Here is an 18,950-nt window from a genome sequence, read left to right as displayed (position 1 = left end):
CCCCGTTTGCTCTCAGGAGCCCTAAGAAGGGGACAGGACATTTGGAGAGATGCTGGCAGGGGGACAGAGCCTAGGAGGACCCCTGCACGGTGGCTTTCCTACGGGAGCAGTGAAGGTGGGAAGCAAAGGGCAGGCTGGAGGAGGACCGGGAAGCCCCGGCTGCTCCCAGGCTGTGCCACCACGCCAGCTCCTACCCTGCTCTACAGAAAGGGACATCCTGAAATCATCGTGTCCAGTCCAGCATCATTAAAACGGCTTCTTCCCAGGGTCTTCAAAGTCACGGGGCAGCAAAGCAGCCAAGAGACCCCCAGACACGCTCCAGTGGCACATCCCTTCCCACCACGAGAACGGGGCTGCCGTGTCCTGCCGGTGACCACCTCGCAGGCCGGCGAGGAGGGTGTCCTGTGGGCAAGCACTGGCGAGGAAGAGGAGGGCGGGGGGGGGGCTGGGGCAGCGCTCAGCTTTGCAGATGCTGCCGTGAAGGTTTCACGGGATTCAAGTACTCGGTGGCCACAAGCCGGGTTTCCCCCACCCACCTGCGGGACAGGACGGCAGTGGCTCAGCCCAAAGCGAAGCAGCTGTACCTGCAGTTTGTTCTTACCGGGACAGAGTGTGGCTTCTCTGTCTGCAATATTCACCAAAAGCCAAAGGCACTGCAGATTTGTCTGGCAGGCCGGGTACCTTTCTCCAGGCGATGATGGGAAAGGGGTCTCCGGCAGCAGCGCAAGGAATCAACAGCTCCCTCCCTGCCTCCTGTCTGTACTCCCAGCCTGGTAGCACCGTGAAATAGGGGGGGTCCTGCAGCCAAGAGAAAAGGCAAGGAGCATCAACCCACACCAACTCCCACCACCAAAACCAGCCCTTTTGCAAAACAAATGAAACTCCAGTTTGGGAAAGGGTGAGGCATCGCGAGCAAAGCCGCGGCGGAGAGCGAGGTACACCAAGTTATACACCCGGAGGGAAGTTTTGTCTGAAAAGCCGCTGCACTAGGGCATCTTGTTTAAGTTTTAAACAGGGAAACGGGGAAAAAAAACCCACCCACATCGCGTCAGACATCAACCTGATTTCATCAACTCCGCAGCCGCCTTAGCGGATGCGCGTGTCTATGATACACAAAGCGTTATTATGTGAACCTCAGTGAGAGACCATGAATCACCGCCTGCAAGCACGGGACTTTTTGTTCAGGGAAGGAAGAGGCAGCAGCTCCCACCCCAGCCGCACCGGGAACTGCACTGGAAGCCCAGTGTGCCTCGGGCTCCGCACGCAGCAAGAGCACGTGAAGCATCTCTCGAGCTCAGATCATCCATTTATTAAAATCCTCTGTGAAGCCAAGCCCGGGTCAGCAGGGCTAAGCGTTTTGTTGGCAAAAAGACCATCCCAGGGACATGTTTCCTCAAACCACCCCGGGTCCAGCGCTACCAAAGCCTTATACTCCTCATACACTGGGCATGGCCCAGCCTGTGCCGAAACCCGTGCTGCTGCTCCGGCGGGGCATTTCCATGACACACACATTGCAAAATCCACGTTAAAAAAGCCTAATTACAGCACGAGATACCTCTGCAAAGCACGCACGCCTCCACGCCGCCCAGCCCGGGACCCCAGCACCCCATGCAAAGCTGCAGCTCTTCTCAGCACGAGAGGCCACAACTCCTGGTAAATATGCCCGGCTGCGGAGCGAGGATTTTAGCAGGCGAGTTACCTTCAGTACCAGTCGGGCAGGGGGAGACTGGCCCATCGTACCCAGGGCGTTATAAGGCACACAGGTGTAAGTGCCGAGAGCATCTTCGGTTGCCTCCTCTATCCGGATCGACCCGTCTTCCAGCAGGTTCCAGCCAGAATACTGCAACAGTGAGAAAGAGGGAGCTGACTTATCCTTCACCGCCCCCTCCCAGTTTATTATTTTCCCTTCAGCCAAGCCCCCCACCTACACCCAGGGCGGCTGTCGTGTCCTTGGGAGATGCCCAACTCAATTCCCACCATCCAAGTCATCTCTTCAACTGCAGAGAGGGGGAACAGGGGCAAGATCAGCCCGTCCAAAGGCAGCCCTCCTGGGAAGGGTTGCCCTGCTCTATCCACGCCCAACAACACGCAGGTTTATCTTGTGGCTCCTCTCCTCCCTACACGCAGCCAGGCTTCTTCCAGTAACCCAAAAGATTTAACATCAGAATCTATCGAACCTCAAGTAAAACTCATCTTGGTGGCACCAAGGAGACAACTCCACCTCAGGAGCTGAGGGCACCAAGGATCAGGAACCCACAGCAGCAATAGGTTTAAATGGAATTAAAAAACTTTGGATCGTTAATATTTAAGCAAAAAATTTAAAATACTGAGTGTTTTATTTAAATATTTAATGGCTAATATCCTTGCTCAGACTATCAAACCATGATTATAGGAAGACAGAGACTTGTTAAAAGGGTCTTTTAACCATCAGTTGCCATTGGGGGAAAAAAAAAAAAAAAATCAGGGCCATCAGGAGGTGACTTTAGAAGGAAGCAGGCATTAGGTCTGGGAGATGCAGACAGCGTGTCTACAGATGCCCTGGGCTCCACACAAGAACCCGAATTAACTCTGCCCACAGCTGATAAGGAAAAGCAGCGTCATCCCACCCACGGGGCTTCCTCTCTCCCGACGCGCGGGGTGCCTGGCGATGCTCACTGGCATTTGCAGAGGACATGAGGGTCCAAACCCCTCCGTGCCCCAACACATCCCTCCCCCGGGGGCTTCGTTACCTTCTCGATTCGCAGGGGACGTCCGTCTTTGTTCCACTTGACCAGCGTGACCGGAGGCTCTGCCTCAACCGGGCAGCGGATGTATCCGTGTATCCCGATGGGAACGTAGATGACAGGGGGCATGTTCACCACGCGGGCAGGATCTGGGAGAGCAGCAGCACCACGTTAGCACGGGGAAAGAGCCCATCTCTCCCCCACCACCCGGCTTCAGAGGACCTACATCGCTTTTATAATGAATTCCAAACCCCCCCACCACCTTGGTTGCCGCAGGCTATTATCTCCAGGCTTGCTAAACACAAATCCGCTGTAATACCTCGCATTTCTGGGAGGCTTTACTCATGCCCAGGGTATTCCTGCCTGGGGCTCATTAAAAGTTGAGTTTAAAAAGAAATATTAAACACGTCTGCTGCCACATCCACACTGACTCGTGTCCTGCTGAAGCCCGAGCTGCTCCACCACGGGATGCGTACAAGGATGCACACCCAACAAACCACCCTTTTTTTTTTTTTTTTTTTGGTTTTGCACACCAGCCATGCAAACTATTTCAAATCCCGAGCCTTAAAACACACCAACTGCAGCAACCGAGATGGGAGAAGGGATCCGTGGCCGGGCTGCCGCGAGCCCTTTACCTCCCTGTCTGTTTGTACTCGCAGCTCGTGCCTCATCGAGGCTGGGTCGCGCTGAGCATCAGCCACCTCCACCCTTTCCAACAGGATGCAAAAAGCTTAAAATACGTACCTAACCCCCACCGCGCTGCACCACCCACGCAGAGAGGCGTCTCGCAATCCTCCAGTCTAGAATGTGTCATTAACAGTGCTTCTAAGAGCTTTTTAATTAAGTGCGAGTGGGTTGGAGAGAATCTAGACTTTCTTTAATAAGAAGCTTTTTTAAAAAAAAAAAAGTTACCTTTAATAAGGAGAGCGAGTATTTCTACAATCTTGTCTAGACACCGGCAGCGCAAGGTTATGGGAAAATCCTGACGGGGCTTACGCTGCATTAAGGGATGAACTCATTATTTTGGGGTGCAGCATCCCTGCGCTGCTGATGCAAAAACACAAAGCCAGGGGTAAAGGTAAAGTGTTTAGGAGGAGGATGCGGGGCTGCCCTCTCCCTATTGCCTTCCTGGGGCAAAAGCTGCCAACTTTGGGAGCTCTGCTCCCTCCCTGCCAAAACATAACCCCAACCTCTCCCCGAAACCGTGTGCCCCCAGCAATGGCACCATAACCCAGATTGCCGAGTGCTGCCTGGCTTTACCCTCCTCCGCTTAGGAAATGTAATCAAGGGCTCTGGCGGCGTGGGAGAGGGTAATGGGATCGAGCCTTTCACTACTAGGTCACTGGCTGGGGGCCAGCCTGGCTCACTAATGACCTGGAGCCATGTCCCCATCCAACGGCTGCCTCGGTGGGAAGCCTCCCTCTCGAGGCATCAGCCCCGGGACAGATGGGGAAATTTGCTCTGAAGGAAAGGGGTTTGCAGCACAAAAAAGCCAAGTACACCTCCTTGCACCGAAGCCTCGCAGGGTTGACTGAACAGCAGATTGTCCAAACGCCCTTTTTCCTGCTATTTTTAACAGCTATCAGCCTTGATGAGTGGTCCTGGATTAGCGGCAGGGCAGATTTAATGCCCTGAGGCTGCACGTTTTCCCAGGAGCTGCCCAGCCATGCACATCCGAGCCCCGAATCAGGCTCTGCCTGGGCACAGCACCAGCCACACCGTGCCCCTGCCCCTCCAGCCATCCCTGTAAGGGAAGGATCGCACCCACCAGCCCTTCTCACAGCGGCTCCGCGCCGGCGTGGGGCTTCCCAGTAACCAGCACCGGGTCTACGGGCAGCAGCTCTAAGACAGCCTTCAAAACACAAGTCGTGAGCCCACTTTGCTCAAGCCTGTTTTTCATTATAAAATAAAACCGCCGCAGTCTTTGACAGCAAAGCAATATTGCAATTGTGAGCGGCAGCAATTGAGGCCATTACTGTCGAATGCCACGGGACGCCGGTGGCACACTACCCATTACCGCCCGGGGAGCTGGAGAGAACAAGCGTAGGAAGCAACGCTCCTGCTACAGCCCCTTCTCCTCCGCTTGTTTAGATCAGTTACTGCCTGAAAAATATGACACGCAAAGCCACCGAGCTCACAAAAAAACCACGCCGCGGGAGCAAGGCCCCATAGTAAATACCGAAAAATACAAGCAGGTAGTTGAGACTGAGAGCCCCGATCTGATGTTTCCCTGCCTGACACGACGCAGCCGATGAGGACGACGTGCTGGCAGCAGTGGTGGGAAGATGCCCACCTCATCAAAAACCACTCCCAGCAGAACGGTGCTACCCAGGATGCTCAGGTTATTTGCTTTCTCGTTGCCCACACCCTACAAGCACCCATGGGATGCTCTCAGCCTTTTGCTGAGGATGACTGCATGCTCATCCGAAGGCTGATGTCGCATCAACACGAGCCTCCCAGCATCACAGCAGGACAACCCATCCCCCAGGATCGGGCCCTGCTTCCCGCACTCACACTGCACCGTCAGGTAGGCAGAGGCTGATGGCGAGCGGCCCAGGCTGTTGCTGGGGATACAGGTGTATTTTCCAGCATCCTCTGGCTTGACACGGAAAATGATCAGCGTCCCGTCGATCAGGATCCGCACCCGCAACTTCAGGTCGCTGCGAGAGAAAGAGAGAAGGAGGATCGCAGGGAGACCCAGGGTGGTGGCCCCAGCACAATCTGAGAGCAAGAGGAAGAGGAGGACATGCCACCCTTCCAGCTGCAAACTCAGAATCACAGAATCATCATTGGAAAAGCCCTTGAAGATCCTCCAGTCCAACCATGAACCTCACACTGACCGTTCCCAACTCCACCAGATCCCTCAGCGCTGGGTCAACCCGACTCTTCAACCCCTCCAGGGATGGGGACTCCCCCCTGCCCTGGGCAGCCCATTCCAACGCCCAACAACCCCTTCTGCAAAGAAATCCTTCCTAAGAGCCAGTATGACCCTGCCCTGGCGCAGCTTGAGGCCATTCCCTCTTGTCCTGGCGCTGGTTCCTTGGCTGCAGAGACTCATCCCCCCTCTCTGCACCCTCCTTTCAGGGAGTTGTAGAGGGCGATGAGGTCTCCCCTCAGCCTCCTCTTCTCTAAATACTCCCAGTTCCCTCAGCAGCTCCTCATAAGACATGTAATCAACTCACTTCTTGAAGTAGACGTTCTCCTCCTCCCAGTACCACAGGTAGGTGAGGTTCCCGGGGTACGCCTCGGCCTGGCAGGTGAAGAGCGCATCCTGGGAGATGTTGACCGTGATGTTCTCCGGAGGGGAAACGATGAAAGGAGGTCCTGGAGGGAGGAGAGAAAAGCGTCACCCCCACCAGTACAACTGTCCCCGCAATGGTTGCTCGGGCTCAGCTCCATCACAGCATCATCGGCTGGGGGCTGGAGGGCTCCAGGGATGGCCCTGACCCCGCTGGGATCACAGGGCTGACCTCGAGGATCTGTTATTCCCACCCCTCTTCCCTAATCTCTGCAGCTTTGGGGAGGGGACCCCGCACCCGTGGCACACGGCTTTGCTTCTCCCAGGACACAGGAGCTCTCCCCTGCCTTCATCCCAGGCACGTTTCCAGGATTGCATCACCCGCAAGAAAAATCCAGGGGGAAAACAGCAAAGTGCCGGGAGCCGGCAGCGAGCGTCCGCAGCTCGCCACCACGGCGAACGCAGAGGACACCCCGCGCTCCTCTCTCCCCGCCGGTAGCTGTTGACCTAATTAAAGATTTATTTAATAAAAGAAGGAGCGAGGAGCGGGAGGCCTGCCATGCATCACCGCTATCTGACGAGGCGCTTTGTGACAACCTCAATCTCTTCCCCGTTTCCCGAACAAAACCGAGCTGCCGTCGGGGCCCAGCTGCTCATCGGCACCGCGGTGCCCCAATTAAGGGGGATTCTTCCGTCCTACAAACAGGACGCAGAGCCATGGGGCATGATGCCGAGCCCACGAGGCTGGCGGGTCGCTTCGGGGTGGCACCACAGCCCCGCGATCCGCGGCATTGTCCCCACGGAGTCCCCTCGCAGCCCGCTGGGGACAAGGTGGAGGGGCTCGGGGTGTCGGGGGGGTGAAGTCTCACCTTGAACGAGCAGGCGCGTGGTGTGCACAGCCTCTCCCTGGATGCTGTACGCCCGGCAAGTGTAGGGACCCCTGTCCTCCCGGCTGATGGAGAGCACTGTCAGGCTCCCGTCGCTCACCTGGAGATGACAAGGGAAGACCCTGGAGCGTGGGCAGGGACCCCCTGGGGTGGGGCGGGGGGGATGCGCCCTAGCCCCGGCTCAGCACCCTCCCTCCCCACTTCCCACAGCAGAGAGCTGCCGGCGCTTTTAAGGGCGGATGAGAAGCGGGTTTCCCCGCTCTGCAAGACTTCGGATATTAATAAACCAACACACGCTCGACGCCAAGGGGAAGGGGAAAAAAAAAAAATTAAAAAAAATAAAAAAAATAACCCTCGCAACGTATTCATCTCCCGCAGAACTGGCAGGCAGCAGACTCCAAACCGCTCCTGCCAAGCACCCCGGCACCATCCGCGTTTCACACCTCACCAGAGCATCCCCTGCTCCCCACCCTGGGGTAGGGTATGAGGGGGAGACCTCAGCTCGGCCCCCGCGGGGCCACCTCCCAGGTGCAAGAGGAGCAGCCGAATTCCTCCCCAGGGACACAGGGGAGGGGCGGGATGGGCGAGGGACTGTCACCCCCGGGGTAGCAGCCCCCACTGCGCACAGGGAGCCCTGCTCCCAGCCAGGCTTCTCCCCCCCCCTCCCCACCTCATTCTGCCTCATCCTTCTATTTCAATTAGTAACAAATGATTCCTAATTACTCTCATTAGTGCCTGTGCTGATTCCAATGCCTGATTTACCAATTACAGCTCAGGGGGGAATCTCTGCTCGGGGAGCCTCTGGGATGCAAAGAGGGTCCTGGGAGGGGGAAAAAAATCCTCCTTGCCCAACCCCTCCCTGCACCCATCCCTGTCCAGTGACACCGTGTCCCCAGGCTGCAGCCCCCACCCCATCTCTGGGACCCGGCACAGCAACTGGCCCCCGGGATGAAAGTCCCCAAGAAGCAGCAGCGACCCCGGGGGGGGGGGGGTCTCCAGCCTGCACCAAGGGGCAGCAGCGTTAGAGGCAGAGATGGGGGTGGGAAATGGGCATCTCAGCATGGAGAAGCGCTGAGAAAGCACAGCAGGCTCCAGGCTCGGCGGAGCTGCGGCCACCATGGTCCCATCAATACCATCCCCACCGGCGGGATGGCCAGGAGCCCCCACGATAGCCCCCGCCACCCACCTACCTGGTACTTGCCATTGTCACCCAAAAGGTCTCCCTCTTTCAGCCAGGTGACGATGGGCTTGGGGTTCCCGAACGCCATGCAGGTCAAGGTGACGCTGCTGCCTTCCTTCGCCTCGACGTACTGCGGCGGCGTCTCCGTGAAAGTGGGGGGAGCTGCGGGGCAGGGGGAGACCGCCGTGACCCCCCCTGCATTTTGCAGGTGGGTCTGGGGGAGGGCGGCACAGGGACAGAGGGGAGGCTGCTGCCTACAAAGGGGGGACACGCCACGTGTCCCCAAAGGCCAGCGGGGCTGCAGGGATGGGGACAGCAGCTGTCACAGGGGCTGTCCCCGGGGACACGCGCCGAGGGCACCCCCTCCACGCCACACCGTACCCCAGCCCTGTCCCCTCTCCTCCCCAGAAGCTCCGGGGCACGGCACCATGTCCCCCCGCCCCGCCACCCCGCTGCACATTAACTTGCTATTGTCAAAACACGGGAAAACGCCGCAGTGCAGATCGAAAGGCTCCTTCCTGATTAAAGAGGCTGGCAGGATTACAGCCCGCCCCTAATTACCAGCGGTTGTTAAAGCCCACTTTCGAGGAAGACAGGTTGGCAATTTAATCTGCTCGGGGAAAAAAAGAATTATATTTTGTTTCTCCCCAAATGATTTTTATTTTCCCCTAAGAAAATTAAGCGTTGTAATGCGCTGGGGGAAAGCCACAGCCTTCCCCCTGAAAGCAATTCCTCAGGCCAGGAGGATTACGGTTATAATTTTGTTATTAAGTCCCTGCGTGCCCCATGCTGCATAAAACCCAAAAAGCAGATAATTTTGTAAAAGGGGTCGAGCCTGGGGTGGGACAGTGCTGATGACCACTTCCAGCCCCTCTGGCCAGCGGTTTGCAGGATCCGTGCATGCTGTGGAGGTGAGGCAGGCACCATCCTCCTCCTCCTCCTTCCCAAGCCCTCCGAGCTCGTCAGCAGGCAGGGACAGGGCTGGTGTGCTGATGGCCCCGCTTGCAAAGCTCCTGCTCACTAATTGGGCTCAATTAGGTGGCTCTGCTCTGTGCTGCAGCTCACCCGCCCCCCCAAAGGGTAAATTAATTGTTCAAGGTCAGGCAAGACCAGCGAGGAGCTGCCAGTGCCCATTTCTCCTCTCCAGCCACCCCACTGCAGCAGGAGAGGCACAGCCCTGCTGCTGGGCTAGAAATAAAGACCTCTCCTGATGTGAAAAATGACAGTTTGCTAATTAGTTTAATACGCAGCCTTAATAAAATGAAAAAGTAATTTGAGTAAATCTGAATTTCAAGAAAACAAAGATTTGATTTCCTGATCTGTTTGTTAAGAGGAGATTCATTCCCAACCCTGCTTCTTGATGTCTCTCCTTTAAACAAGCTCTGCCTAATTAAACTGCGGGATCCCTAATAAAAGTTTGTCCCTTTTTAAGTCACGCCCTGGCTGGAGCAGTCAGCCTGGATGTCTTTGGGCTCGCTCATCTACAAGACACAGATACCACTGATGTCCAGCGTCCATCAGAAACCAAAGGGAAACCCGTCTGGGCACTGGGACTGCCCGCAAGCATCGCCACGGCCCCTCGGTGATGCTGCAGCCCCCTCCCCCCACGCCGATGCCGCAGCCCGGCTCACCGTTGACCGTGAGGTGGACCCAGCTGCCGTTGTGGAAGGTGTCGTACTGCTGGTCCAGCATGAGCACTTTGCACTCGTACCAGCCCTGGTCCTCGGAGCGGACCTGCTCAATACGCAGGGAGGCTTTGTCGTGCAGGCTGGCCCGGCCTACGGGGAGAGCATAGCCATGGGCTCGGTGGCCCCCGACCCCACATGATGGCCACCTGCCACCAAACCAGCCCCCCCCGGAGCATCGCTGCAGGGGACACCTGCGCTGCAGGAGCTTTGAGGCCAGGCAGAGCCCCACCGTCCGCGGTTTTGGGGCTGGTTGAGCCTCACGGCACGCTGCTGCCGGTGGCAGCCGGCCGGCCATGCGCTCGCCCATCTGGCGAGGAGGGCAGAGCAAGCTGCCGCGGCCAGGAGAGGTGCCTCGAGCGGCGTCTGCCCGCAGCGACACCGGCCTTCTGCTCCCGGCCGGGGGCTGGCGGCGGTACAGCCGGCAAGCAGGCGTGCCCCAAAGCTCTGCCCCGGCCTGGGAGCCTCCCAAAAAGCAGCATGGCCCCGCCATGACCCTGTGCACAGCCCAGGAAACTGGACCGGCAGCAAGGCAGTCCAAACCTCCACCCCAGCCCGGCAGCCACTGGGCTCCGGCATCGCTCAAGCATGAGCTGAGTTTGGCAGGGCTCAGCCCAGGCTCAGGCGCTGGCATCCTCCCTGCTGCAGGACTTCCCAGGGGAGCAATTTGGGCAGAGGAAGCCCTGGCGAGCGGGGAACCAGGGTAAGACCCAGGGTAAGGCCCTCAGGATGGTGTTCTCCAAGGAATGGCTTATGGAAACAGGCCTGTCCCACCACACCACCCCACTCCAGGCTGGTCCACGTGGCTGGTGGCATCTTGGCGAGTGGCCACGTGGGCTCTGCAGCTCCAACCTGCCACCTCCACCCGGCACGTGGTCCCAACACCATCCATCCCCACAGCATCCCAGCACCCCCCCAGGCTCACAGCTGCTCCGGGGCGCAGCAGCCGCCGCTGCCACCACACGTCACCCTGGGTTTCTCTGCCTCGCTTGCTCCCGTCCCACGCAGCCCAGCTGGCTCCCTAGCACTGCTGCTTAATTAAAACCAACTGGGTGGAAAGCGAGCAACGAGAGGCAGAGCTCGCGCGGTTTCTGACAGAGAAACGGGTGGAGCGGAGCCGTGCATCCCAGGACACGGCACGTCCCCCTCATCCCCCCTCTCCAGACTCACCGGCATACTCCGGGTCGACATGGGGAGGGTAAAACCCAAACTTGATGAAGATGGGGATGGGGACGCCGAACTTGAACCACTCCACGACATAGGGAGGGGGCTGCCCCGTGAGCGGGTGGATCACGTCGCATGGCAGGATCACACTCTCGCCAGCGCGAGCGGTCACGAACTCGGGCTCCTCCCTCGAGCCGAGGGCACCTGTGAGGGGACGAAGGAAGAAACTGTGGCTGATCCCACTGTCAGACCCCGGCACTGGCGTTATCCAGAGGACAGGGACCCCAGAAAAGCCACAGCAGAGGCGACGCCTGTCCCCAGCCTCCTGGCTCTGCCGACAGCAGCCCCTGGGTCTCCCCTACCCCAAAACCAAGCGGGGGTTCCCCAAGCTCCTCCACTCAGCTCCAGGGCTACCCCAGGCCTCAGGATGGTGACCACCAAGTCCCTGCTGCTCCAGGATGGCTTCCTACCCCCTGCGCTGGGGCCAGGGTGGTGCCCAGGGGGTTTTGGGGACGCCCTGTTCTCAGCAGAGGGGGTGCGTGGAGCATGCCTAGGGCTGCTCCCCACCCAGCAGCACCGTCAGGGCTGCCCTGCATCCTTGCAGCGGGGAAAACGCTGCTTTTGCAGCCCCACTTGTGCCCCCGCATCCTCCGGCGAGCAGGACCGAGCGTGCAGGGACCCACAGCTCTCCTGGGCTGAGCCCCCGGAGCAGCGATGCTCCAGCCAAGCCTGCCCATCCTCGGGTGTCCCCAAGAGCCTGAAACCCAGCTGCGACCTGCATGTCGAGTCTGGCACCCTGCTCCTCCCGGCTGGGGTAATTAAGCAGGGCTTTGGTCTCAGCCTCAAACGAAGGCGCTGCTCCACCCCGGCTGTGCCTCCCCGCTCAGCTGCAGCCTGTCGTCATCCTGCTCTCACCATCAGCAGCAAAGCTGCATCCTCAGCACGGCGTTCAGGAAAGGAGAGGGAGGGGAAAACCCAGGGCTGGGGGGAGCCAAGGGGGGTCCCCAAAACTGCAGGCGCAAGGTTCAGCTTCACATTTCCCTTCCCACCAAGGAAGGGACACCCCCCCCCCCCTTTTCCTGGCACACGCAGCCACCGCCTGCTCCACGGGGGATGCTCGGGGAAGGATGCTTGGGGAAGGATGCTCGGGGAAGCACGTTCCCACTCCTCCGCGCTGCTCCTCAGGGCCGCCAGTGATTGGCGGCGAGTGACATCACCGCTTCCCCGCCGCGGGAGCCGAGCATCACCGGCTATTTTTGGCTCTGGCACAAGTGTGTACCGGCGAGAGGCCCGCGCCGTGCCACCCCATGGGCTCGCCGACCGAGTGGCCCCGCGGGAAGGGGCGTGGGGTGCACCGCCACCGAGGAGCCCGATGACCAGCCAGGCATCCTCCGAACTAGATGGCAGCTGTTTAACTGGGAGGGTCAGTTAGCAGTGGGGAGGGGGACGCTGGGGTGCAAAGCTGTGAACCCTCTGCAAGGAGCAGAGGCTGCGTCGCGCTCAGCCCTGCTATGGGGGTCCCGCATGGCCATGTCCCTGCCTGGACCCCACCTGGGCGGTGGCATTGCTGTGCACACACGTGCCATGTGCACCCACACATGCACCCAGCTCCTGCCCCCCCATTTTGCACCACCCTGACGACACTCTTGCACCTCTCCAGCCCTCGTTATCGCTGCATCGCCGATGAGCTCAGGCATTCGCAGCCTGTCAGCGGGGACGGTGTCAGCTCTCCCCTGCCACCCTGGCAAAGAGCTACCAGGACTCGTTCCGACCCCGCTGTGCCCATCCGGGGCAGGGGGGGTGCTGCGCTGCAGGGCTGGGAACCCCCCTCCCTGCCCATGGCCCCCCTGCACCGACCAGGGACAGCAGCTGTCACGTGCTGCTCAAGAGCATCCAAGGACGCGTGCTTCCCCGAGCGGGTCCCCAGCACCTCGCCGCCTTCAAAGGGACAGTCCTGCTTTCCACCGGCAGCAGAAGATGGAGGGGGCAGCACCCCAGCCCCTTCCCGAGCCCCTCGCCTGCCCCAGCCCACCAGCTCCTGGGGTACCAAGGTGGGATCTTGGTTTTCAGCTCCTCAACGCCAAATGGAGCGTGGGATGCTGATGCTTGCCCAACTGGAGAAGCACGTCACCCAAGAGGCCACCCAGATGCCCCAGGGATGGGTGTTGAGGAGTCACACCAGGAGCCCTACACTGGGATCCCCAACTGGCTCCCCAGCAAACTGCTGGGTGACATTCCCGGAGAGGGGACCAGCCAGTCACTCCGCCGGACCCATGCCTGGCCGGGACCACCCAGGCGTAGGAAAATAGGTCAGCCCCAGCAGCTCGCAGCGCCAGTGTCTGATCGCAAGGCCGGTGGGGAATTGCACGCACGGCTGAGCATCACCTCCCCACACGCACGGCCAACTGGCAGCCACGGCGGCTAACCGGCCCCCGGCTCTCGCCGGCTGCCACCCGCCCCACCACCGGTCCCCCTGCCCTCCTGTCCCCGATTCCAGAGACAGCAGGAAAGCACTGGGGAGGTGTTTTACAGACCCCCCCAACCTTGGGTCTCCCCAACTTCCCAACCTGCTAACCCTGCGCTCCCAGCCCCGACTGGGTTTTCCTTCCACGTCCTGGCTGCTGAAGGCATGTGAGTGATGGAGACTGCAGCTCTCAATTCAAAGAAGCGTTTCTCACCCCCACATTTGTGGGGAAACGCTTGAAAACAATCCGCAGACGCCAGAAGAAACAGAGCGCAAACATACAAGGTATTTTTAAACCCACTTGATTTTTTCCCAGCCGAGTTCAGGGGGGTTTCAGGGCTCAACCTGTGGTTTGGAAAGAGGGTCAACATCAGGGAGCCGCAGCGGGGACGCAGACCCCAATTCCCCGCTCGGTGCGGGAGCTCACATGAAGCTGGGGGATGCCTCGTAAAGAAAAACAAGTAATCAACAGGCTTCGTCATCCAAGCAGATCCAGGAAAAATAAAAGCACGCCGCGTGCCAGGAGGCAAGAATACAAGATGCGGAGGTGGAGTTGAACAGCATCCCAAAGGGAGAGGAGGGAAAGCTGCTGCCACGTAGAGACGGTGCCACCACGGGGCTCCCCAGGATGGTGATGCCAAGGCTGGGAAGACCCTTGCCCAGGTCTGGGCATCCAGCTCCTCCCGTCCCGAGAGGAGAGAAATAAGGTGACATGGGACTCAGTGAAGCTGATGGTACCCAGCGTCTGGGGTGCGCTGGCTGAAGCGGGACCCTTCCTGCAGATGCTTCATGAGAAGGATGGGGCCATGGCAGAGCGAGTTTCCAAATGAAACAGCACTGCACCTCGGCTCGCAGCGGGGGAAAACACCAATCCCACGGCCAAAGGATGATGGTGAAAAGTCCAGGAAGGCCGCCCTGCCCAGCACACACCCTGGGGTCAGAGAGGGGATCCCCTCCTGATCCTCCACCCCAGGCACTTGCCCCCATCCTTGTCCTGCCGTGGGGACAGGCGCAAGGCCCCAAGCCTGGGGACCTTTCCTGCCTGGCGAGTGGAGACGAGATCTGCTCTGACACATCCCGCTCACATCGGCAGAGGCAGGAATCTCCGAGGACAAGGCCACCAGCGTGGCATATGGAGGCCAGCAGGGAAGGAGAGCAGGCAGCCACAGTCACGAAACGAGGAGGGCAGCAACCACAGCCCAGGGCAGAGGACGGGCTGCACCCCCCACTGCAAGCTCAGTCCCCCCCTGCCCAGCCAGTGGTACCCGTGGCCCCCCGAGAGCATCCTCCTGTCCCCTGGCAGGGGGCAGCCCCGGGGACCAGGAGCACAGCCCTTGCCTCCTCCCCCAGCTGGAAAGCAGCATCTGGGCTTTCAGTGCGATTCCTGCGTTTTGAATTTTCCAGATGGATGGAGGGCAACGCGCAGGTCAAGTGACATGCCTCAAGGTCATGTGGGGCCAGCGGACGAGCGGGATCAGCTGCGAGGGGTGGCTCGGCGCCCCGTTCGCGGCGAGACAGCGACTTCAAATCCCATCCCTGGGGACAAGGGGTGTCCTGTGGGACCACCACCACCCTCCCCACGCAGGCAGGCACCCCCAGGGGAGTGGGGTGCCCCACAGCAGCCCCCTCACCCTCTATGGTGGATCCCCACTCCTCGGGCTGACACCAGTGGGACCCGTGCCCATGCACATGGTGCACAGAGGTGGAGCATGCAAGGAAATTACTTTGTCAGGGTCACTCCCATGTCCCCACTCCCACCTGGGGGTCCCCAGCATCCCCTCCCTCTAAACACCACCAGCCTGGCGTAGAGCATCCCCACAGGAACCATCATCTCCCAGCAACGACCAGCAGCTACCTGCATGCTCCCTGCGAGCTCACTCTGCTCCCGGCGGGGGGGTAGACCTGCAGCCAGAGAGCACTGCCAAGGTGCTGTGCCCTCCCCCCAAACCCAACCCAGCGCATCCAGACCCACATGGCCCAGTACCCACAGGCAGGCTACCCACATCGCCCTCCCCACGGAGCAGTGCGTACCCCCCCGATGCTTTCACAACCCTCTGACTGGTAACTGGGCTGCAGGCAGCGCTCCGAGCTGCCCGCCAGCAGCTCCTGAATCACGCTGTTCCTGGCTCAGGCAGCCCTCCCACCAACGCCAGCCTCTCCGTCATCGTGAAGCGGGAAGGAAGGGAGATGTTTTTCCAAAGGCCAGCTGGTCGCTCACGGCCCCCCCCCAGCTCGGGAGATGCCTACCGCAGGGGAAGGGAGAGGGAAGGGCTGCTCCAGCGGCTCGGCGCAGGGCTGGACCCGCTGCTCGCCCAGCTGAAGGGCTTCTCTTCCAGGCTGAAGCCACGACCTCCATGATGGAGGACTGGAGGTGAGTGGGAGCTAACCCATCCCGCCGCAGCGCCAGAGGAGCTTGCAGGGTCCACCCGTCACCAGCGAAGCTGCATCTTCCAAGTCAAAAGGCATCCAAGCCGGGAAAACATCACCGCAAAAATCCTTCTGGCAAGCCAAGTCAACGACCAAGCACGCATCCCTCCCTGCCCCGCGCGCTCCCATCCAACAGGTCCAGAGGAGCAGAAATCCTCTGGGGAAGGATGAAAACAGGAGCTGGGCCAACCCCCTTGGCCGCTCCCGGTGCCAAACCATCCCCTTGCCAGAGGAGAGCGGGGCCAAAGCCACACTGTGTGCCAAAGTCAGTGGCTGCTGGTCCAAACCCCTCCATGGCTGAAGAGGCACCGGCCCTCACGTGCGACGGCTCCGCGCCGGGAGCGAGCAGGGGACGCAGCGGCCACGGCGAGCCAAGGTCAGCACCACGAGCATCGCCTGCCACAGCGGCCGGGGGGAATCTCTTCGATGAGAGCCCTCGCCTGGGGCTGGCGAAGCCGAATCCTTCCCTCCTCAAACTGCGCCTGCCGGATCCGCCAGCAGCCCCGCTTGCCGTGACACTGCGTCACGCTCGTGGGAGAACGGAGGAAAAACCCTTCGGTGTCACGGCAGTGCCGGGAACGCCAGGAGGCCGGATCCCTCCTCCGACACCCACTCCCAGCGCGGTCACGTCCCGGCTCTCCTCCCCCACGCCGTAAGAGGGGATAACGCGCCCTCCTTCCCTCTCTGAGCCGATTAACGCCTGGAAAGCCCTCGGAGAGCAGGGCCAGGCAAGAGGGTTGCGTGGGGCCAGCCTGGCTCTGCGAGGAGGAGGATGCAGCGTGGGGAGGAAGGCCACAGCCAGGGGAAAAAACCTCAGCGCATGGCGAGAGCCCCAGCCCTGTCCCCGAGCGATGAGGGGTGGCAGCCCCCCACGAGGAGGGGACAGCGGTGGGGACAAGGGGCTGCAGAGGCCCGGGGCGAGTCCCGTGGGCTCCCCGTCCCCACGCAGCCCTCCCGTGGGGGCCGTGCCGGCCCGCAACGCCCACTACACCCAGCACCCACCCACACGTTACTCACAGCACGCTCATTCATCACGTACACGCTGCTCCGTACGCGCAGCACCCCCGCACCCGGGGGGGGGGGGTCCCCAGCACCCACCCACCCACCCAGGCACCCGTTGGGGAGCCCCCAACCAAGCGGCTCCAGGGTATTTCCAAGTTCTCCGGCGCTGAACTCGCCGCTCTGCTCCTCTCCCAGGGCAGAGTGATCCCTCTACAAACCGCTGCTGCAAACCACCGCCTCGCCACGCCGCAGGATGCATTTCAGGCAGGCAGCAGCCGGCCGCTGCTCGACAGCGAGAAGGGGGGGCCCCATACCCCGCAAAAAGACAGCCCCATCCTGACTTTCCGCCCCCCCCACTCCTTGCCTCCAAGGAGCCAGCTGCCAGGCAGGGATGCCAAGGGACCGTGGCAGGGTGTTCAAGGAGCGCTGTGATGCGGCGGGGGCTGCGGCACCCCGGTGCGTGCCGAAGGGGCCCCCCCCTCCCACCCCGCAGCCCACCCGCGCCCGCCAAGGCAGCGTTCCCCCGCGCCGCGGGGAGGGGAGCGGCGGTGGCTGCCAGCCAGGCATCTTCCCTTGCTGCTGGTGGCCACCGCATCCCCACGGGCAGGGCTCGGTGACACCCAGGGTGCAGCTCCCGGGTCCCGTCCTGGCGGGGGGGGGGACCCACCGGGGTGCAGGGACCACCCCCAGCAGGGATGGGAGATGGTGCCGCACCAGCGGCGGGCAGCTCCCCTTCTACCTGCAGCGATGGCTGGGGGGGAGGAAAGGGGCTGGCAGCTGAAGGAAAAGAAGCCAGAGCAGGAAAATCAGGGTTATCCCCCACCGCCGTCTCCCTCCTGACCTTGGACAACCCTGTGCCTCAGTTTACCCCAGCGCAGCAGCCAGCCTGCAGTGGAGGGGTGGGGGGAAGGAGGGCAGCGGGGGGCAAAGTCACCCCCAAACCTGCAGCCAGGCGCACAGGGGAAGGCTCCGAATCCTGCCCGCATTTCTCCTTGCCCAGTGGGCTACCCTTGCAGGGAAGGGCAAACGCTGCCCGCGCCCCTCGGAGCCGCTGCCCGCTGCTTCCCCCCGGGCTGGGAGAAAAAAAAGGGGGTGCAAGAAATCTGCCAGGGGCCACGCTGCCCGCTTCTCCCCCCGCACCCACCCGGGGGTGCTCCCCCCAAGGACCCCCCACCCTGTCGCCTTCTCCCAAAGGGAATTTCCAGGCTCCGGAGCACCAAGCCCGGCGGAGGGGCAGGACCAGCCGCACACCAGCTCCTGCCTCCTAAACTTCCCGACTCGCGGCCGCTGCCCTCTGGGAGGTCACTGCAAAAACCGCCTGGGGAAGATGCGCCGGGCGCTCCCTGCTCCCCCCCCGCGCCATTCCCCGCCTTCCCGGGGCACCGGGGAATAAAGAAATAGCTGCAGCGGCGGCGCCCGGGGACACGGGCAGCGCTCGGTCCCGCTCCACGGGTACCGGGGGGCCGCCAAGCCCCGCCGGAGCCGCAGGGGAGCCGCAGCGCTCCCCCCCATTCCCGGTGCAAGCTCCGGGACGTGCTGCCCCCCCCGGTGCATGCTCCCCGGTGCATCCATCCCAGCCCGGTGCATGCACATTCCCCCCACCCCCGCTGCAGCCGGTACACCGGGGGGGTGGGGGGTTACGCGGGGGGGCCGCCGCCGCCCCGGAGAGCCCGGCGGACCCCTCCCGAGGGTATCCCGGAGGAAAACGGCCCGCGGCCCCACTCACCTTGGACGGGCAGCCCGCGGGCACCGAGCACACTTGCTACCAAAGCGGCCACATACCAAATCATAGTACTACCGGCCTCCGGTGCGCAGCATCTTCCGCCCGCCGGGCGGCCCGGCCGGGGCGGGGCGAGGCGGGGCAGGGCTGGCCGGGCCGGGGCAGGGCTACCCGGGCCGCCGCGGGGCTGGCCGGGCCGGAGGGGCGGCTCAGGGCCGGCCGCCGGCCGCCGCCGCTGCGCCCATGCCGCCGCCTCGCCGCACCTGCCCTCCGCCGCACGGCGCGGGGCGCAGCCTAGCCTGCGCCCTTTAGCGGCTCGGTGCCGCCCCCGCCCGCCGCCCATTGGCCGCGCCCCGGCGGAGTGGGCGGTGATTGGCCGGCGGCGCGGCCCGGGCCCGTTTCAAGGTGGGTTGGCGCGCGCGGGGCCCCTGCGCCGCAGTATCATGCGCACTGCCGGGAG

The 18,950-nt window shown here is 61.6% G+C and overlaps 1 protein-coding gene across 7 annotated transcripts in view; it reads right to left on the bottom strand.

Annotated features, from left to right (window-relative positions):
- The window catches only part of IGSF9B (immunoglobulin superfamily member 9B), a 38,639-nt gene extending 19,997 nt beyond the window's left edge, over positions 1–18,642 (bottom strand). For all 7 annotated transcript variants that reach the window (XR_012626232.1, XM_074848950.1, XM_074848951.1 and 4 more), the window contains exons 1-10: positions 18,497–18,642; positions 10,884–11,081; positions 9,660–9,806; positions 8,039–8,190; positions 6,831–6,948; positions 5,906–6,047; positions 5,238–5,383; positions 2,730–2,872; positions 1,700–1,840; positions 682–798 (exon numbers count right to left, since the gene is read on the bottom strand). Coding sequence is in view for 6 of the 7 variants with exons in the window: in XM_074848950.1 (XP_074705051.1) it covers positions 682–798; positions 1,700–1,840; positions 2,730–2,872; positions 5,238–5,383; positions 5,906–6,047; positions 6,831–6,948; positions 8,039–8,190; positions 9,660–9,806; positions 10,884–11,081; positions 18,497–18,560 (1,368 nt within the window). In the remaining variant the exon portion in view is untranslated. The remainder of the gene's footprint in view (positions 1–681; positions 799–1,699; positions 1,841–2,729; positions 2,873–5,237; positions 5,384–5,905; positions 6,048–6,830; positions 6,949–8,038; positions 8,191–9,659; positions 9,807–10,883; positions 11,082–18,496) is intronic.
- Positions 18,643–18,950: the final 308 nt, after the last annotated feature.

Source organism: Strix aluco, chromosome 23 (assembly GCF_031877795.1).
Source record: "Strix aluco isolate bStrAlu1 chromosome 23, bStrAlu1.hap1, whole genome shotgun sequence".
Taxonomy (NCBI): Eukaryota; Metazoa; Chordata; class Aves; order Strigiformes; family Strigidae; genus Strix; species Strix aluco.
The sequence above is the reverse complement of the archived record's forward strand: the minus strand, read 5'-3'. Positions and strand labels throughout refer to the sequence as shown.